This window comes from Microtus ochrogaster, unplaced genomic scaffold (genome assembly GCF_000317375.1).
Source record: "Microtus ochrogaster isolate Prairie Vole_2 unplaced genomic scaffold, MicOch1.0 UNK31, whole genome shotgun sequence".
NCBI lineage: Eukaryota > Metazoa > Chordata > Mammalia > Rodentia > Cricetidae > Microtus > Microtus ochrogaster.
The window spans coordinates 2,671,041-2,686,161 of NW_004949129.1; the positions used below are offsets into that span (position 1 = coordinate 2,671,041).

The 15,121-nt window shown below is 53.7% G+C and overlaps 2 protein-coding genes and 1 non-coding gene across 3 annotated transcripts in view; 2 read left to right on the forward strand and 1 right to left on the reverse strand.

Moving 5' to 3' along the window:
• Psmb3 (proteasome subunit beta 3) overlaps positions 1–2,939 on the reverse strand; it is a 7,104-nt gene extending 4,165 nt beyond the window's left edge. The window contains exons 1-2 of the mRNA XM_026789815.1: positions 2,842–2,939; positions 2,394–2,578 (exon numbers count right to left, since the gene is read on the reverse strand). Coding sequence (XP_026645616.1) covers positions 2,394–2,578; positions 2,842–2,844 — 188 coding nt within the window. The 5' untranslated portion in view covers positions 2,845–2,939. The remainder of the gene's footprint in view (positions 1–2,393; positions 2,579–2,841) is intronic.
• Positions 2,940–3,814: 875 nt separating this feature from the next.
• Positions 3,815–3,888, forward strand: Trnan-guu. The gene has a single exon. It is a non-coding gene; the product is annotated as a tRNA-Asn (tRNA).
• Positions 3,889–6,820: 2,932 nt separating this feature from the next.
• Pcgf2 (polycomb group ring finger 2) overlaps positions 6,821–15,121 on the forward strand; it is an 11,255-nt gene continuing 2,954 nt past the window's right edge. The window contains exons 1-8 of the mRNA XM_026789821.1: positions 6,821–7,028; positions 12,849–13,002; positions 13,475–13,571; positions 13,749–13,804; positions 13,886–13,936; positions 14,163–14,271; positions 14,385–14,439; positions 14,518–14,714. Of these exons, the coding sequence (XP_026645622.1) occupies positions 12,891–13,002; positions 13,475–13,571; positions 13,749–13,804; positions 13,886–13,936; positions 14,163–14,271; positions 14,385–14,439; positions 14,518–14,714 (677 nt within the window). The 5' untranslated portion in view covers positions 6,821–7,028; positions 12,849–12,890. The remainder of the gene's footprint in view (positions 7,029–12,848; positions 13,003–13,474; positions 13,572–13,748; positions 13,805–13,885; positions 13,937–14,162; positions 14,272–14,384; positions 14,440–14,517; positions 14,715–15,121) is intronic.

Genomic DNA, 15,121 nt, shown 5'->3' on the forward strand with positions numbered 1-15,121 from the left:
AAAAAAAAAAAAAAATTAAAAAATAAAATAAAAAAGTTGGGCTTGGCAGTGATAGCAAATGCCTTTAATCCCAGCACTTGGGAGGCAGAGGCAGGCAGATCTCTGTGAGTTCGAGGCCAGCCTGGTCTACAGATTGAGTTCCAGGACAGCCAAGGCTATACAAAGAAACCTTGTCTCAAAAAAAAAAAGTTGGGGCTGGAGTGATGGTTCAGCACTAGGAGCAGTGACTGCTCTTCTGGGGGACAGGGTTCGATTCCTAGCACCCACATGGCACCGACACCCACACACAAGCATACATGCAAGCAAAACACCAATGTACATAAAATAAGAATAAATATTAAAAAAAAATAGCTGTCTCAAAAAAAAAAACCCACCACCTTTCCCTGTAACATGTAACAGCCTAACTACTGGATCTCAGTCTCCACCTGATCACAAGAGGAACTGTCTTGGAAGTGTCACTTGACAACAGACCTGCTGCACACTAGACTGGATGCCTTATATGAAATGGCCTTGTTTCCGATCACTTTTTTTTTTTTTTTTTTTTTTTTGGTTTTTCGAGACAGGGTTTCTCTGTGGTTTTGGAGCCTGTCCTGGAACTAGCTCTGTAGACCAGGCTGGTCTCGAACTCACAGAGATCCGCCTGCCTCTGCCTCCCGAGTGCTGGGATTACAGGCATGCGCCACCATCGCCCGGCCCTGATCACTTTTTAATATGGAACAGTACCCGGGGTTTTCAAACACCCTGGGCTCCGATGTGCTGAGACAATGTAAATGCCATGAGAATGGTCCTTCTAGCCCAGTGTCTGGGAACAGACAAGAAAAACATTGAGCATATTTAGTACAGATGCAATCTTTTCCTCTGGCTCTGTAGCCCAGGCTAACCTGGAACTCACTAGGTATTCCAGCTAACCTTGAGGTAGGTGTCATTCTCCTTCCTCAGGCTCCCTAATGCGGGATTATACACAGGAACCACCATGATCATCTTTTTTCCTTTAGCAAATGCTAGAGATTAAACCCGGGGCCTTATGCTTGCTAAACATACATTCTCCCATCGAATTATAGCCCCATTCCAGCAGAATATTTTCATTCAAGTTAGACCGATATGATGCAGAACCTTTAGACACAGAAGGTGGGCTGCATTACATTTAAAAGGCCCTGGAGGGGGGGTGGAGGAGAGAAGGGGCTGCCTGGCTCAGTGGGTAAGAGCACTGGCTGTTCTTCCAGAGAACCCAGGTTCAATTCCCAGCATCTATACAGGAGCTAGCAGCCTTCTGCAAGTCCAGTTCTGGGGAATCAAACAACCTCTTCTGGCCTCTGGGGGCCGACATGCAGATGGTGCACAGGCGTACATGTGGCAAAACACCCATACACATAAAATAATAAAATAAGTCTAATAATAATAATGACACGGGGGCTTAGGCATGAGGATGTAGGTCCACAGCACATCACATGTTTAAGCATTTAAATCCTGGTCTCAGCTTCTTTGGCCAATCAGTGACAGCCTGCAGGGTACCATCCCTGAAGACAGCGAGTTGGTCAACAGGCAAAACCACCTAATACCAAGCCTGCCTAGTCCAGTTCCTAAAACCCACTTGGTACCCTGACCTCCAAACACACGTGGCACCTGAGCTGGAGATACGGCTCAGTGGTTAAGAGCACTGACTACTCTTCCAGAAGAACTGACTTCTATTCCCAGCATCCACATAGCAGCTCACACAACCACTGGGGGAGAGGGCAGCTGTCCAATGCCCTCTTCTGGCCTCTGCAGGTACCGCATACATGTGGTGCACAGACATATATATATATATATATAGGCAAAACACCCATACACATGAAATAAAAATAAGAAAAATAATAATAAATATATTTTATTTTTCAAAGTCCCATCCTTGCTTTCCCCCATTGCCAACCACAGCAATCAAAATTTGCACGCTCGGGCCACCACAAACCACGACGTTTTGGCTTCCCCTTTTAGACTCTTCCACTTAACCACTGTCAGCTAGGTAAGAGGGCAGTTAACACCTACCAGCTCATCAGGATTAGTTACTGCTCTGCCACCTAGTGCTTTAGGGAGTGCGCAAAGCCTTTCGCTTCAGAGAGACCAGCACTGGGGTCCTGGCTGGCATTCATTAATGTACATCTTGAACAAAAGCTCTCTGAGATTCTCAAGTTCTTCATCTGCAGAATGAAACAGCTAGCGAGTAGTATTAAGACCATGATTACAGGACTCCCTGAAAAGATGCTGCCCACAGTGTCCAGCACAGAGTAAGGCTGGAAAACGTAGGTTGGGACGCACCTCCGTATCGCTATAGTGTCCAGCTGAGGTGGTATTTGGCAGATGGCTCACATCAGAATGCTCAACGAAGGGTGAAGGCGGGGCCCTGGAACACTTACACTGTCTGGACGTCGGTGGCCAGCCCGGCCAAGCCTATGTACAGCCTGTCACCCATGGGAAAGATCTTCTGGAAGTCTGTGGTCACCATCTGGGCCTGGATCCCGAAACGCCTGTCCGCGGCGATGGCCACACAGTTCTTTCCCTTCATGGCCATGACGGCCCCTCCGTTATAGGACATAATAGACTGGAGACAGACAAATCAAGAGGCTCAGTTCATGGAGCTAAGTGTTGCCATAACCTTCAGCCCAGTCTCCGGAGGTCCCTGGACGCCCGGAGCTCCGGCACTAAGATGGGCCCGGTGGGGCACCCAGGAACCGCACTCATCCGCACGGTCCTGCTATGCTCATTCTACCGACAACCAGGCCCTCTCCGTCCCGGATGCAAGCCTTTCCCGACCACGCTTTCCATTCCCTTCCCACTCTCCTTCCCTTCACTCCCCAATCTCACCATGATTGCGCTTTAGTAAGACTCCGATCGCCACTGCGATTCTTGTAAACCGGCTCTGGCTTTCTCTGGGCCAACGCTCTCACCGAGCCTCCCCATTGGCTGGTGGGCCGACTCTACCTGACAACTCCAGTTTTCTATTGGATAAGCATCCCATCAGTCACAAATACGCATAGTTTGGTTGAGACACCAAAACGGAGGCGTGGAAAGCGGAAAGTGAAAAGTCACTGTGAGTGCGGAAGAGCCTGCGGTCCGGGGCATGTCGGGATCTTGGCGGACCTGGACTCCCGCTCCCACCCCCACCACCCCGGAGGGGGGCGGAGCTGGCAGCACGTGGGGTGGGTACGCGGCCTTGTAGAGCTTGGGCTGTACTCAGAGGGTATCCCTGGGTTTGCTGTGGCGCTGTAGGAGATGGGCATTTTGCTCTTGCTAGCTGACTTCGTGTATTCATTCACAAATCCCTACAGCTCTTGTGTACGGGCACTTCGCGGAGTTGCGAATACTCACTGGCGCCGAGTTTACTGAGGGCGCTCATTCATTGCAGAATGGGAAGAGGACCGAGGTTTCGTGCTGCGAGGGTTCAACAGCAGAGGAGGGGTTGTTTCGTCGTTGGTGGATCTTTTTTGGGGGGTGGGGGCGCTACAGGTTTTTCAGCTTCTGGAGTCCCTCACCCCCATCCCTGCATGTCTCTTCACTTTACAAAGGAACGTTCCGTGTCCTTCCATATCAAAGTCACTAACCGATGATAATAGCCTGGGCCAACCGCACCGGGGTAACCCAGGTGGGACTTGTGTGTCCTTCGCCTTCTCCTCCCGAGCCCAACCCCCCTGGTTCTCAGGCCATGACTCCCTGTTCTTCGGGATCTCAGTTCTTTCTCTGGAAAAGCTACAGTGACTGCTTGCGCTATTGCTGCTCTTGCGCCATATCGCGGTCGCTCCTATTGACTCGGCTCTCTGCCTCACCAACAGCTGTCACCGTCTCTGTGGCGCAATCGGTTAGCGCGTTCGGCTGTTAACCGAAAGGTTGGTGGTTCGAGCCCACCCAGGGACGGATGAGTATTTTTTTGAGTGTAACTTTTATCTTTTAAATCGCAAATGCTCAAACGCCAAATTCTGTACCGAGAGTCATTGTATGTAGAAATCCGTTGTGGTCAATGACAGGATTCCCTACTAGCGTCTCGCCACTGCCACTCACACTCTTTAACCCCGATCTTGATTACCGAAAAGCAAAACACAGGTTTCTGTCTCGCTGCCATGTTTCACAATGCATTTTTCCTAGGATTCAGAATGAATTTGCTGTGGAGGTTGGACAGCTTTCCATTGTCTGTGTTAGTGGCGATATAAACTTGAAATAGGACATCTGTTCCGAAAGAAAGAATCGGGAAAGAAACCTCGGGGACAAAGTGAGGGATAAAGGGGAAAGAAAGAATCTAGCGGTGATCTACAAAGAAAGGAATACGAGGAGGGGACCTAAGGGGACATAAGTAGTCGGGAGTAGATAAGATTCCCCCTAAAGAGGAAAAGAGACACCGAGCGAGAAGGACGAGGAAACAGATGCAGAGATGGACAAAGGGTATTGTTTGCAGGAGGGAGAGGTGTGAAGGACACAGAGGTAATGCCACACAGCAAAGTGGCGGCCATTGTCACCATTTTACAAAGGATCTCCTCCTTGCAGATCTCCTGTACACACTGGAAACAGTCCTTGTCTTGACAGGTTCCTGCTCATTGGGACAGATGTCTGATAGTGACCCTCCCCATGAGTAGCTATTGGCTAGAGGACCAATAGGATACAGACAGCATGGAGGGAAGTAAGGGTTCTTCATGCTTGCAGAGGTACGCTGGCGGAGGTGGGCAGGAAGCCGCTGCTTTCCTTGAGGCGTGCAGGAGACTCGCAATCGGTTGTCTGGACACTTGGCTCAAAGGAAGTCTCTTCTGCACTCTCTCAAGTTTGCATATCCATATGCACAAGCCTAGAGGACACCTGGCGCTTCAAAAGGCGAAAGGAGAAGGGTCTTTTCAGGCAAGACCTCAGTGGTCCTGATCTATGTCAAAACCCAGCCTACTACTCTGCCTAAAGCAATACTTGACAGTGGCACGTGCCAGGTGCTTCTAGATGCCTACTAGAATTAAGACTGAAAAACTAGAGAACTTCGGATGTGGGAAGGGTTGTTCTCCTGATAAACCAGAGAAGCTGAACAATGTCCCAGCATCGATGATTTACTGGCGTTTTAGTGGACAGTGGGTCTTCAGCATGCTCCTCCTCTCCAGCGGTTTACACGGAACTGGAATCTAACAGCTGTTTGAGGAGTAAGTGGATACCCATTTAATAAGCAAGGCAGCCAGGGGCAGCCAGACCTTCCCGGGTGCCGGTGTTTGATGGAACCGAGATTTCCAACGCCCCTTCAGGTTTCTCTTGTTCGGGGACTTCTAGTGAAAGAATGGCAGAGACGGGGTTCCCTTTTGCGGTACCCTTTGTGCTGAGCACTTGTGTTTGTTATAGCAGAGTCCAAGATGCGGAGACCTACTGGTCCTGATGACAGTGGGCGTGTCTAATTCGAGCCCCCTTTCCACTCGAGCCTGTGCGCTCCTGGTACCCGATAAAGGGACAGAGAAGGTAGCAGGTGACCTATTCTCCCGGGGCCTCTCCCACTCGCCCTGGAATCACCGGTCTAGGTGGAAATTCCTCCCGCCCTTCCTCTGAACCCTCATTCAGCTAGCGCGGACTGAGGGCTGAAACTGGTGGGGTCACAAGGCTCCTGGTAAGCCAGCGTGCAAAAGCATGCAGTCCGGAGCCCCCCCCCCAACTTCGGGGCTGCTTTAGGCTTGGGACAAGGAGAGGAGGCGGGCGCTCCGAAGCTCAACGAAGATTCGTTCCCTACTCGAGCCAATCCACGGTGTTGGCGCTTAAAGGCATTTGAGGCCGGATAATAGAGCCCTTTGGAGGGAAAGTCAAGTGGCTACTCCCAATAAATCAGAAGGAACGAATAAGCGAAATCGAGCGACCTAATGAGGCCCAAGGTTCTCGTGGTAACGCAAAATCGATTCGCTTCCTCGGCGCCGTCTCTTCCAGCTCTCCTTCCTCTCCTGCCTGGGGCCAGGGCCGCTGGGGACCCGAGAGCAAGCGCTGGGTGGAGCCGAGAGTGACCGTCGGAGTCGGTTGGCACCGGCCGCCTTCGCGCTCGCTGGCTCCCCCACGGCGGCGAGGGAGGCGCACCGGCGGCGAAAAGGCGCGCGTCCTCTCTCGACTCCTCGCTTCCTACTGCGCCCGGGCCTCTCGAATTCGGCTAGTTATTGTGTCTCTGGCCCAGCGCCCGAGTTCGTGTCTCGGGCTGCTCTCCCCGCCCCGGATTGCGTTCCATTCTTCTCCGCCAGAGCACGCCGAGCGCGCCAGCCTCGGCCACAGCCAAGCCCCCCGGCCACCGCGCTCTCCCTGCGAGGTGCGGAGTCTCCGCCGTTTCGGGGGAGGGGGAACGGACACGCTCCGGGTCTCTCTCTCACACACACATACACACTTAGGAATCTCAAGGGAATGTCAGCTGGAGTGAGTAAACCTCGCTCGGACGCGTGGCCGCCGGCGCCCTGTCCCCCGCCCAAACGCCCTTCGGTGGCGGCAAGGCAACGGGTACTGCAAAACACATTTCCGCCCAGTCTGCATCTCACCATTTTCCAAGCTCCCCAGCTAGAGTAGGGATCGCAGGATCGGTGGGAGAGGGGGGGACACACTTATTTTAGGAGGAGGAGGTATCATGACCGGAGGTAACACAACAGGATCTTCCCTCCGGGTTCAAGGGATCTGTTTGAATAAAAGGGGGTCTCGGGTTTGGGGGAAGCCCAGAGCACCGAGAACACGGTGAAGAACAGCTAAGCTAGCCTCTCCCCTCCTCTTTCCCTCTCTGCAAACATCCTGAAGGAATGAGGTCACGTGGGTGAGTAGTGGGCGGGACCTACTCTTGTCTGGAGGAAAAAAGCCATTTTGTCGCCCCCCCTCCACGGCCCCTCCCCTCCTCTCTCGTCCCCTCCCCTCCCCACTCTCCCTCCCACCCCAAGCTGCTCTTACAAACTCCTTTCTTACCATAGGTTTCTCCCCTCCCGCCGACCAAGCGAGAGACAGGGCTGTGGCCCCCCTCCCCTCCCTTCCCTCCCTCCCTCCCATCCCCCCCCTCCCCGAGACCCACTGGACCCCGAAGCCAGGTAAGCGGACGCCGACTCGCGCCTGCCTCCTTGCTACCTCGTAAGCGTTTGGGGCTGGCGACTCGGGCCGGTCCACCTTTCCCCGCAGACCCCAGTGGGAGCCGGGAGCCCCGGCCTGGCCTGCCGATCGCGTCCCCTTCCCGCCTCGCCAGCCGCTGTCCAAGCTCGCCCCGTCCGCCTTTCTTTCTCCCGTTCCCGGTCTCTCTCTCTTTTTTCCCTTTCCTCCCTTCCAAGATGGCCGAAGTGGATTTCCCCTCTTAACGATTTGGCGTCTCCCTCGACCACCTCCTCTTTGTGCAGCAGCCCCCTGCTAAGACCCTGCTCGCGAGGTATCGAGGGGGAGGGTCCGGGTGGCCACGAGGGCTTTGGGGACACTCGCTAGGGTGGGTCTCACCCCCACCCCAGTGTCTCCACCAGCCGGAACCGAGTGGCTCTGGCAGATCAGCCCCCTCCGAGTCGGGCAAGGGTCGCCTCTCGCGTGGGCAGTGAGCGTGGTAGACGCGCGAGGATTTGAGGCCGGGAGGAAAGGGACTTGGCCTTCTGGTGGCTGCGAGGCCGGGGGAGGGCGCCCTAACTACTGGGGTCCGGATCTTGGGCACCTCCCCCAGAGGTCCCTTTCCCCAGTCCTGGTGCGAGGCGCCCCGCCCCCTCCCTGAACCACCTCGCCAGAGCTTTTCCCCTACATCCCTCCTGGGGCCCCACCAAAGTTTGGCTCTAGGGAAAGGAGGGAGTGGCCACTCGGTCACTGGGGTGCCTGATCCTTTGACCTGAGCTCCGGGGAAAACGGGTGGAGCGGGTAGAATGGGAATGAGGAGAGATTTAGCATGCTCTCTCCCTTTGACCAGTAGTGGCCAAGGGGTCTCATGAGCTGCTCCTTTTTCCATGGAGCGGCGGGAGCAAATGGAAGCGGCTACTCTTTCTTCCCTGAGCCCTGGCGTAAATAGCTCTGAAAGCTGGGGAACCCTGGGCCTGCAGACACCCTGCACCCTTCTTGTCTCCTAGGGGCTTCTAGTCAACCCCCCGCCCCACTCCCCGGGTCTACCTAAAATTGCTGTGCTTGGCTTGAGTGAGGAGGGTATGTATGTGTGAATATTAAATGTTTAAGTATATACAGGTGTTACCTCGAGTTTTCCCTGCGTCTTTGTCTCTCCTGGCCCCCAGCCTTGCTCCCGCCATCCCCCCTCCCCATGCTGCCTCAGTCTCTCTTGGCTCCCTCTCACTGAGGGAGGGGTTTCTCTTAGCCAGCTCACACAGTCCTGGGCCTCCCACTCTGGACTTCTTGCAGTTGTAGCGTTCCTGAAACTCATGACCCCCCCCCCCACACACACCCCTATCCCTGCTCCAAGATGTTATTACTGTAATCGGAGGCGCATAAAGCCAGCTCTGTTGCAGCGTTTTGGTGGAAAGGTTTTCCCAGGGGCTCCCCTGGTTTAAGGTTGGGGCTTGTGCACTTAGAACCTGTGTTTGGAATGCGGTAGGAAACAGACTCCACGATCCAGTCTGGCTGTCGCCTGTTTCTGTTCAAGTTGAACTATTGGGAGGTGAGCAGAGAGGAGGGAAATGACTCCCTGAGATCTTGGTTGATGGAGCTGTTGCCATGGGAACAGAGAGAGCCTGAAGTGGAAGAGGTTACATATTGTATAGGTCAGATGTCAACCGTAGGCCTCCAGCCTCTGGCCTCAGAGCAGAGTTGGGGGTCGAACTGTCTTTGTTGCTGGAAGGCTTAAATTATAATTTACCCTGAGAAGACCAGGGGTTCATAGAAGGTTAATGTTGGTGGCTCCGGTTTCAGGCGGCATGCGAAGGGGTAGATGGGAATGGTTTCTACATCTGTGGAGTGGGAGTCTGACTCCTGTCTATCTGCGCATGTGGTGGTGTGTGTCTGGCCAAGTGTCTGTGTGCCTTGTGTGTGACCGCCCTTATCTGGTTCTGGGTGATGTGGACAGGAGGCAAAGGGGGTGTGTCTGGCTCTGGATACCTACGTGTCTTGCAGTTGTTGTCCTGCGTATATTCTTTGGGGTTTTGGGGTTTTTTTTTAACTATTACTATTTTCCTTTATTTTTTCTTTTAAATTGTCTTCAGGAGCTGAGTGGTGGGGAAAGGAGGCTTCCAGCCTTTTTCCAGTGTCAAAGGGCAGGAAAAGACGAGAGGGTGTGCTGGTCCGTACATGAACACACGAGTTCTGCTTAGTTGGGACTATGAAGCTGGAAGAGGAACCAACACTAGGAATTCATGTCTACACACTATACTCTGGCTTACTCTGTCCCCATGGTGCCTCAGTTTCCCCCATACTATGGGAGTGGTGTAGGCATTAACTTTTGCCTCCCTTTCAGTAGACCCAGTGTATGGGGCTTCCTGCCCACTAAGTAACTACCCTCCACCCTTCCACCACTGGCTCAGCTCATCAGCAGAGTAAGCAGCACCCTCTGGGTACCAACATAGAAAGAGAATCACAACAGGAGGCTTCCCCCCCCCCCCCGCCCTTTTAGATGTGTGACCTTGGACAAGTCACGTCTGTAAAATGAGAAGACTGCTTTCAAAGATCACAACCACCTCTGCTAGTCTGGTGCTAGGATGTGACCTTGAATGACCTCCCACGGCCTGGGGCTTGTTTTGCTCCACCAGTGAGGCAGAGGGCTGTGGCTGGTGTCCCTGGGACCTCTCTCTGCCTTGACAGAGGCCAACACCTAACTACAGGAGAGAAGGAAGTCTGGTTCCCTGGAGAGATGGGAGGTGTCTGTCAGCAGGGGCTGGGAGCACAGGGGAGAGACACTCAGGAGCTCTAATGGCATTGAACTGTGAGCTAGGTGCTGACCAAGCCCCTTTCCTGCCTGGGGCCCCTAGGAGCCAAGAGCTAGGGCCAAAGAGAACGGAGACCAAGACTTCAGATAAAGCCATGCATGCATGGTGTGTGTGTGGGGGGGGGTTAAACAGATGTGGTTGGGGCTGGCCTCTTCAGCTTCATGGAGACCAGTTGCAAATGACCTCCGCCCCGTTTCTGCTTCTTGGGACCTCTGCCTTTCCCTTTTCCTTCCACGAGCCCTTTGTCCCTTTCCTCTGTTCCCTCCAGGCTGTCCCTTCCATAGTGATACAACGCGTCATTTCTTTCCCTCTTCTTCCCCCAGCACCACAGCCTCTTGCATGGGGAGGAAGGAATACAGGTCCTGATACTGGGCAGGGAAATGGGGAGGGGATGCTCTGGGAACTCAGACCCCCTGTTTACAGACACTCTTGGCACCTGCTGACAGGGCCCTGCAGGTAACCATGGCAATCAGGTGAGGAGCCAATCAGTGCCTCTTGTGGCTTTCTGAGGCCCCTCGGGATGGGGATGGGGAACAGGGAGGCTCTCTGCTCCCAGGGGAGACAAGGAGCTTTACTCCTTCTCTTACTACCCTGAGCCCAAAATGGGACCCAGGGGCTGCTCTTGTGTGAAACCTCAGAAAGATGAACCGAGTGGGGTTTGTGTGGCTTCTCTATCTACAAACAAAGTGAGCGTGTGCCTGAAGTGGCTGAGGCATTGTGAAGAGCGTGTGTGTGTGTGTGTGTGTGTGTGTGTGTGTGTGTGGTGCACGTGTCGGGGAGACCTTACCGTAGCAACCGAGATTCCCTGGCTGGATCCTACTGTGATAGTTTACATCTCTGTGTGCCTCTGGACTCAGACACACACACACACACACAAGGCAAGCAGTCACATGAAGTACCTTTGGAAGCCCAGACAGCACGTACACACGATGGCTATTACCCACGCTCAAAGAGACAGCCACTTGGAGTTTCTTCTATCCTCTGGATGGTTGTAATAATATTTGGGCTTCTTGCCAGGGACTATGTTACCATGGAAACAACTAAACAGTAGAGTAGCCAACAGCCTCTTTGAAATTGTGAAGGGGGACCCATGCAGGGAGGACCAGCTAGGGCTACCTGTAGGGGCAGAAACTTTGCAGACCAGGGGTGGCTGCCTCAGCGCCTCTGGCTGGCTTGTTCCCCTCTTTCTTTTCTGCAGCTTGGTGTCTGTCCCAAGTGTGGCCTTTGTGTCTACCCATCTATCCCAGTGTCTGGCCAGGTGCCCTGGGGCCTTACTGGCTGTTTGGGTCCAGGCCAGGCTCATCCTGGGGTCTCTATAGAAACTGCTGGTCCTGGCTGTGAATTTCTTGTCCTAGAAAAGCCAGCGTGGTGGCTTTAGAAATCTTTCTGGAAAAGAGAAGGATGTATGTTGTAAAGGAGTCGCTGGGGCTTAGCCAGCCTCTCAAGCCCAGCTCCTAGACTTTCGCTGTGGGAGAGACGGAAAGAGGCAGCCTCCTCCAGTCCAAAGTCAGAGCCAGCTTTGAAACGACCTTGGCCTGCTAGGGCCTGGCCAGGTGCACTGGAGAGCTGGGGACAGAGAATGCTCGCTGCCCAGTTTTGGCAGGTGTCTAGGAGAGCCTGTGGTTTGTTGGTAGATAGGTTGTGAACGGGTGGGAGAAGTTAGGATGTGGTGGGATCCCAGCGGCACATGAAGCAATTCTGTGTGTTCGTGAAAGTAGGTTCCTGGACCACGCACACACTGGAGAGCACTCAGTGTGCTACTGGGAGACGGATACTATGGGGGGGGTTCTCACACAGGGCAGTAAAGGTCTTCTTGCTAGGCTCTTGGACTACCTGTAGAGTCCAGTGCCAGGCTGGGCCTGCAGCTCCTTCAGAACTTGGGACATAATGAAAACCAGCTTCAGGGTTTCCAGCCAGAAGGCCAGGTCAGCACATGGTAGCCTTGCAAGGAGCTGTATATGTCCAGGGACATTAGAGGAGGGAGTGTGATGGGCCTGTGTCCTAATGTCCCTCAAGGCTTCCCCATGACAAATCTCATTGCTGGGGCAGCGATTCATTTTGGTCTGTGAACGGAGTTGTCTGGACAATTTCTCATAGCTGTTAGTACTTGGTAAATATTTGGCTACTTGAATAGATATGGTTGGAATCAGAATATTGTTAAATTTTTTTATTACATTTAGTGCATGTGTGTGTGCACGCATGTATGCGCACGTGTGCATGCGTATGTGTATATATTTGCAAGTAGCCAAAGGACAACTTGCAGCCCTTGTTTTTTTCTCTCCTTCCACCATGTGGGTCACTAGGCTTGGCTGCAATCACCTTTACCTAGTGAGCCCTCTTACAGACCCATGGCTCCCAGGAAGATCTTTGCAGGGCTGGTGGTTGAGACAGGGTTTCTCTGTATAGCTTTGGGAACCTGCCCTCGAACTCGCTCCACCTGTCTGCCTCCCAAGTGCTGGGATTAAAGGTGTGCACCGCCACCGCCCGCTGGTTCCCAGGAAGATCTTTTTTTTTTTTTTTTTTTTTTTTTGGATTTTCGAGACAGGGTTTCTCTGTGGTTTTGGAGCCTGTCCTGGAACTAGCTCTGTAGACCAGGCTGGTCTCGCACTCACAGAGATCCGCCTGCCTCTGCCTCCCAAGTGCTGGGATTAAAGGCGTGCGCCACCACCGCCCGGCTCCAGGAAGATCTTTTAAAGTACCGTTACCTTTCATTTTCCCGCCCTCCCACATCTATCGTCAAGAGTTGGTTAGTGTTTCTTACGGTCTGGCTTCAGTCTTTCCTACTGCTTCTGAGATGGTCCACAACCTGTTTTTCAAAGTTACAGACACTTCCCGAGCCCCCAACACCCAGAGAACACTCAGAGGGAGGCCCAGAAACAGCCAGCCTCAAACACGTGCCTGGTTCCACATCTGAGACAGAGAAAATGGGGGGCAGAGGGGCGTGGGCTCAGGAGAGCTATATTGACGGAAGCAGTGCGGGGAAGTGGCTGGGTTTCTGATCTCATTTCTGTTTCCCAGGGTGACACTTCCCAAGTCTCCTCAGTCCTGACCCCTGGCATCATGCATCGAACCACACGGATTAAAATCACGGAGCTGAACCCCCACCTCATGTGTGCCCTCTGTGGGGGCTATTTCATCGACGCCACCACCATTGTGGAGTGCTTGCATTCCTGTGAGTTCAGTGCTGGGGTGCTCAGCGTGGGGACGCTGCCTGGGAGAGCAGACCTGGGTCACCGAGAAACTGCCAAGAAGGGACAACGTAGGGGTAGTCCTGGACCACCAGGGACAGTGTTAAGAACCTCCCATTTCTCTGATAGCTCTGCCTGAAGTTTGACCCCTGAAGGCTGGGGGGTCACTCACTTGTACTGTCAGATTGGTCACAAGAGATCCAGGACCCGTGGGATGTCTTAGCAGGTTGGCTAAGAGGAGCCGAAGGCTTGGTACACTGTGTGTGTTAGGCAGGACAAGGACACCCTCCTGTTTCACACAGAGACATTGGGCCTAAGGGTCGACAAGGTGCCAAAGGCCGGATGTGTGAGCACACTGCCATGGTGGGTCTGGGAGCCGTCCTGAGCTCCTGGTCCTGGTGGGAAGGCCTGGGCAGAAAGGGGTTCTGATTGTCCTCTCTCTGTCCACACCCCAAGTCTGCAAAACCTGCATCGTGCGCTACTTGGAGACCAACAAATATTGCCCCATGTGTGACGTCCAGGTTCATAAAACCCGACCACTCCTGAGCATCAGGTGGGCTTGTGTCCCCTTACCCTGCCTCCCAGTGATTTCCAGCTTGACCTAGGCTAAGAAATGCCTGACTGAGAACCCGCATGCCTGGGTGCTGGGTTTAAAGGGGTACAATGCTGAGCCCAGGCTGGAGGGATGAAGGTCCCGCGGCTGCCAACGTTCATGTACGTTCCTTCCCAGGTCGGACAAAACCCTCCAGGACATTGTCTACAAGTTGGTGCCTGGGCTTTTTAAAGGTACCCCGAGCCCCTGTGCTGTCCTGCTCACCTCCCCCATTTCCCAGTTGTTGTCTGCTCATGCCCGCCTCCTTCTTCTAGATGAGATGAAACGGCGTCGGGACTTTTATGCGGCATACCCCCTGACGGAGGGTGAGTGTGCCTACTCTCAAGCTGGTTCTGGTTCCTGAGAGCCTAGAGCCGCCCCAGCTGTGAGGGTTGAGGGTACCAGCTGTGGCCCGCCCATCTCCACCAGACCTCCCTGCTAGAGAGCGTTGTTCGGAAGGGCTCAGCCTCTGAGCCACCCACTCCCATTCCCTAGGTCCTCAGTCCCTTGCTCTCTCTTTGACCAACCCCTCTGAGCTGTCTCCCTCTACAGTCCCTAATGGCTCCAACGAGGACCGCGGCGAGGTCCTAGAGCAGGAGAAGGGGGCTCTGGGCGATGATGAGATTGTCAGTCTTTCCATTGAGTTCTACGAAGGAGTCAGGCAAGTTCAACCTAAGCCCTTTTTTCACCCTGGCCCGTCCTCCAAGACCCTGTCAGACCTGTGCATTTGACCCAGCAAGTGCACGATCTTTTGCTCCCCTCTGTCTCCTCCAGGGACCGAGAGGAGAAGAAGAGCCTCGTGGAGAATGGGGATGGGGACAAGGAGAAGGTGAGTGTTGGGACCTTCTCAGGCGTGAGCGGCGAGTGCCATGGGATAGACCTTCTCACAGGGACCTCTTCCCCACAGACAGGGGTGCGCTTCCTGCGATGCCCAGCAGCCATGACTGTCATGCACCTCGCAAAGTTTCTCCGCAACAAAATGGACGTGCCCAGCAAGTACAAGGTGAATGCCTGCACCTTCTCAGAAATTGGGGGTCCATCAGTGTGTCTGGTTGGTGGGCATCCATCCATCACATGGTTATATAGCTGGACCTGCAGGAACGGGTAGGCTAGCCCAATTGTTTAAGGATAAGATAGTCTGTAATTGTTGTAGCTGGTGTGCAAAAAGCCCAAGACCAGGGAAGTGTGCATCCAAAAAAAATGTCGGGCCTTCAAGAGGGTCAGGGAGACCGGAGAAATGGCTCAGTGGTTAAGAGCACTCGCTGCTCTTCCAGAGGACCTGGGTACAATTCCCAGCACCGACGTGGCAGCTCACAACTGTCTATAACTCTAGTTGCAGGGGATCTGACACCTTCACACCAGTGCACATAAAAGAAATAAGTTAAATAAACTAAAAAAAAAAAAAAGTGGGGGGGGGGCTGGAGAGATGGCTCAGAGGCTTCCAGAGGTCCCGAGTTCAATTCCCAGCAACAACATGGTGGCTCACAACCATCTGTAATGAGATCTGGTGC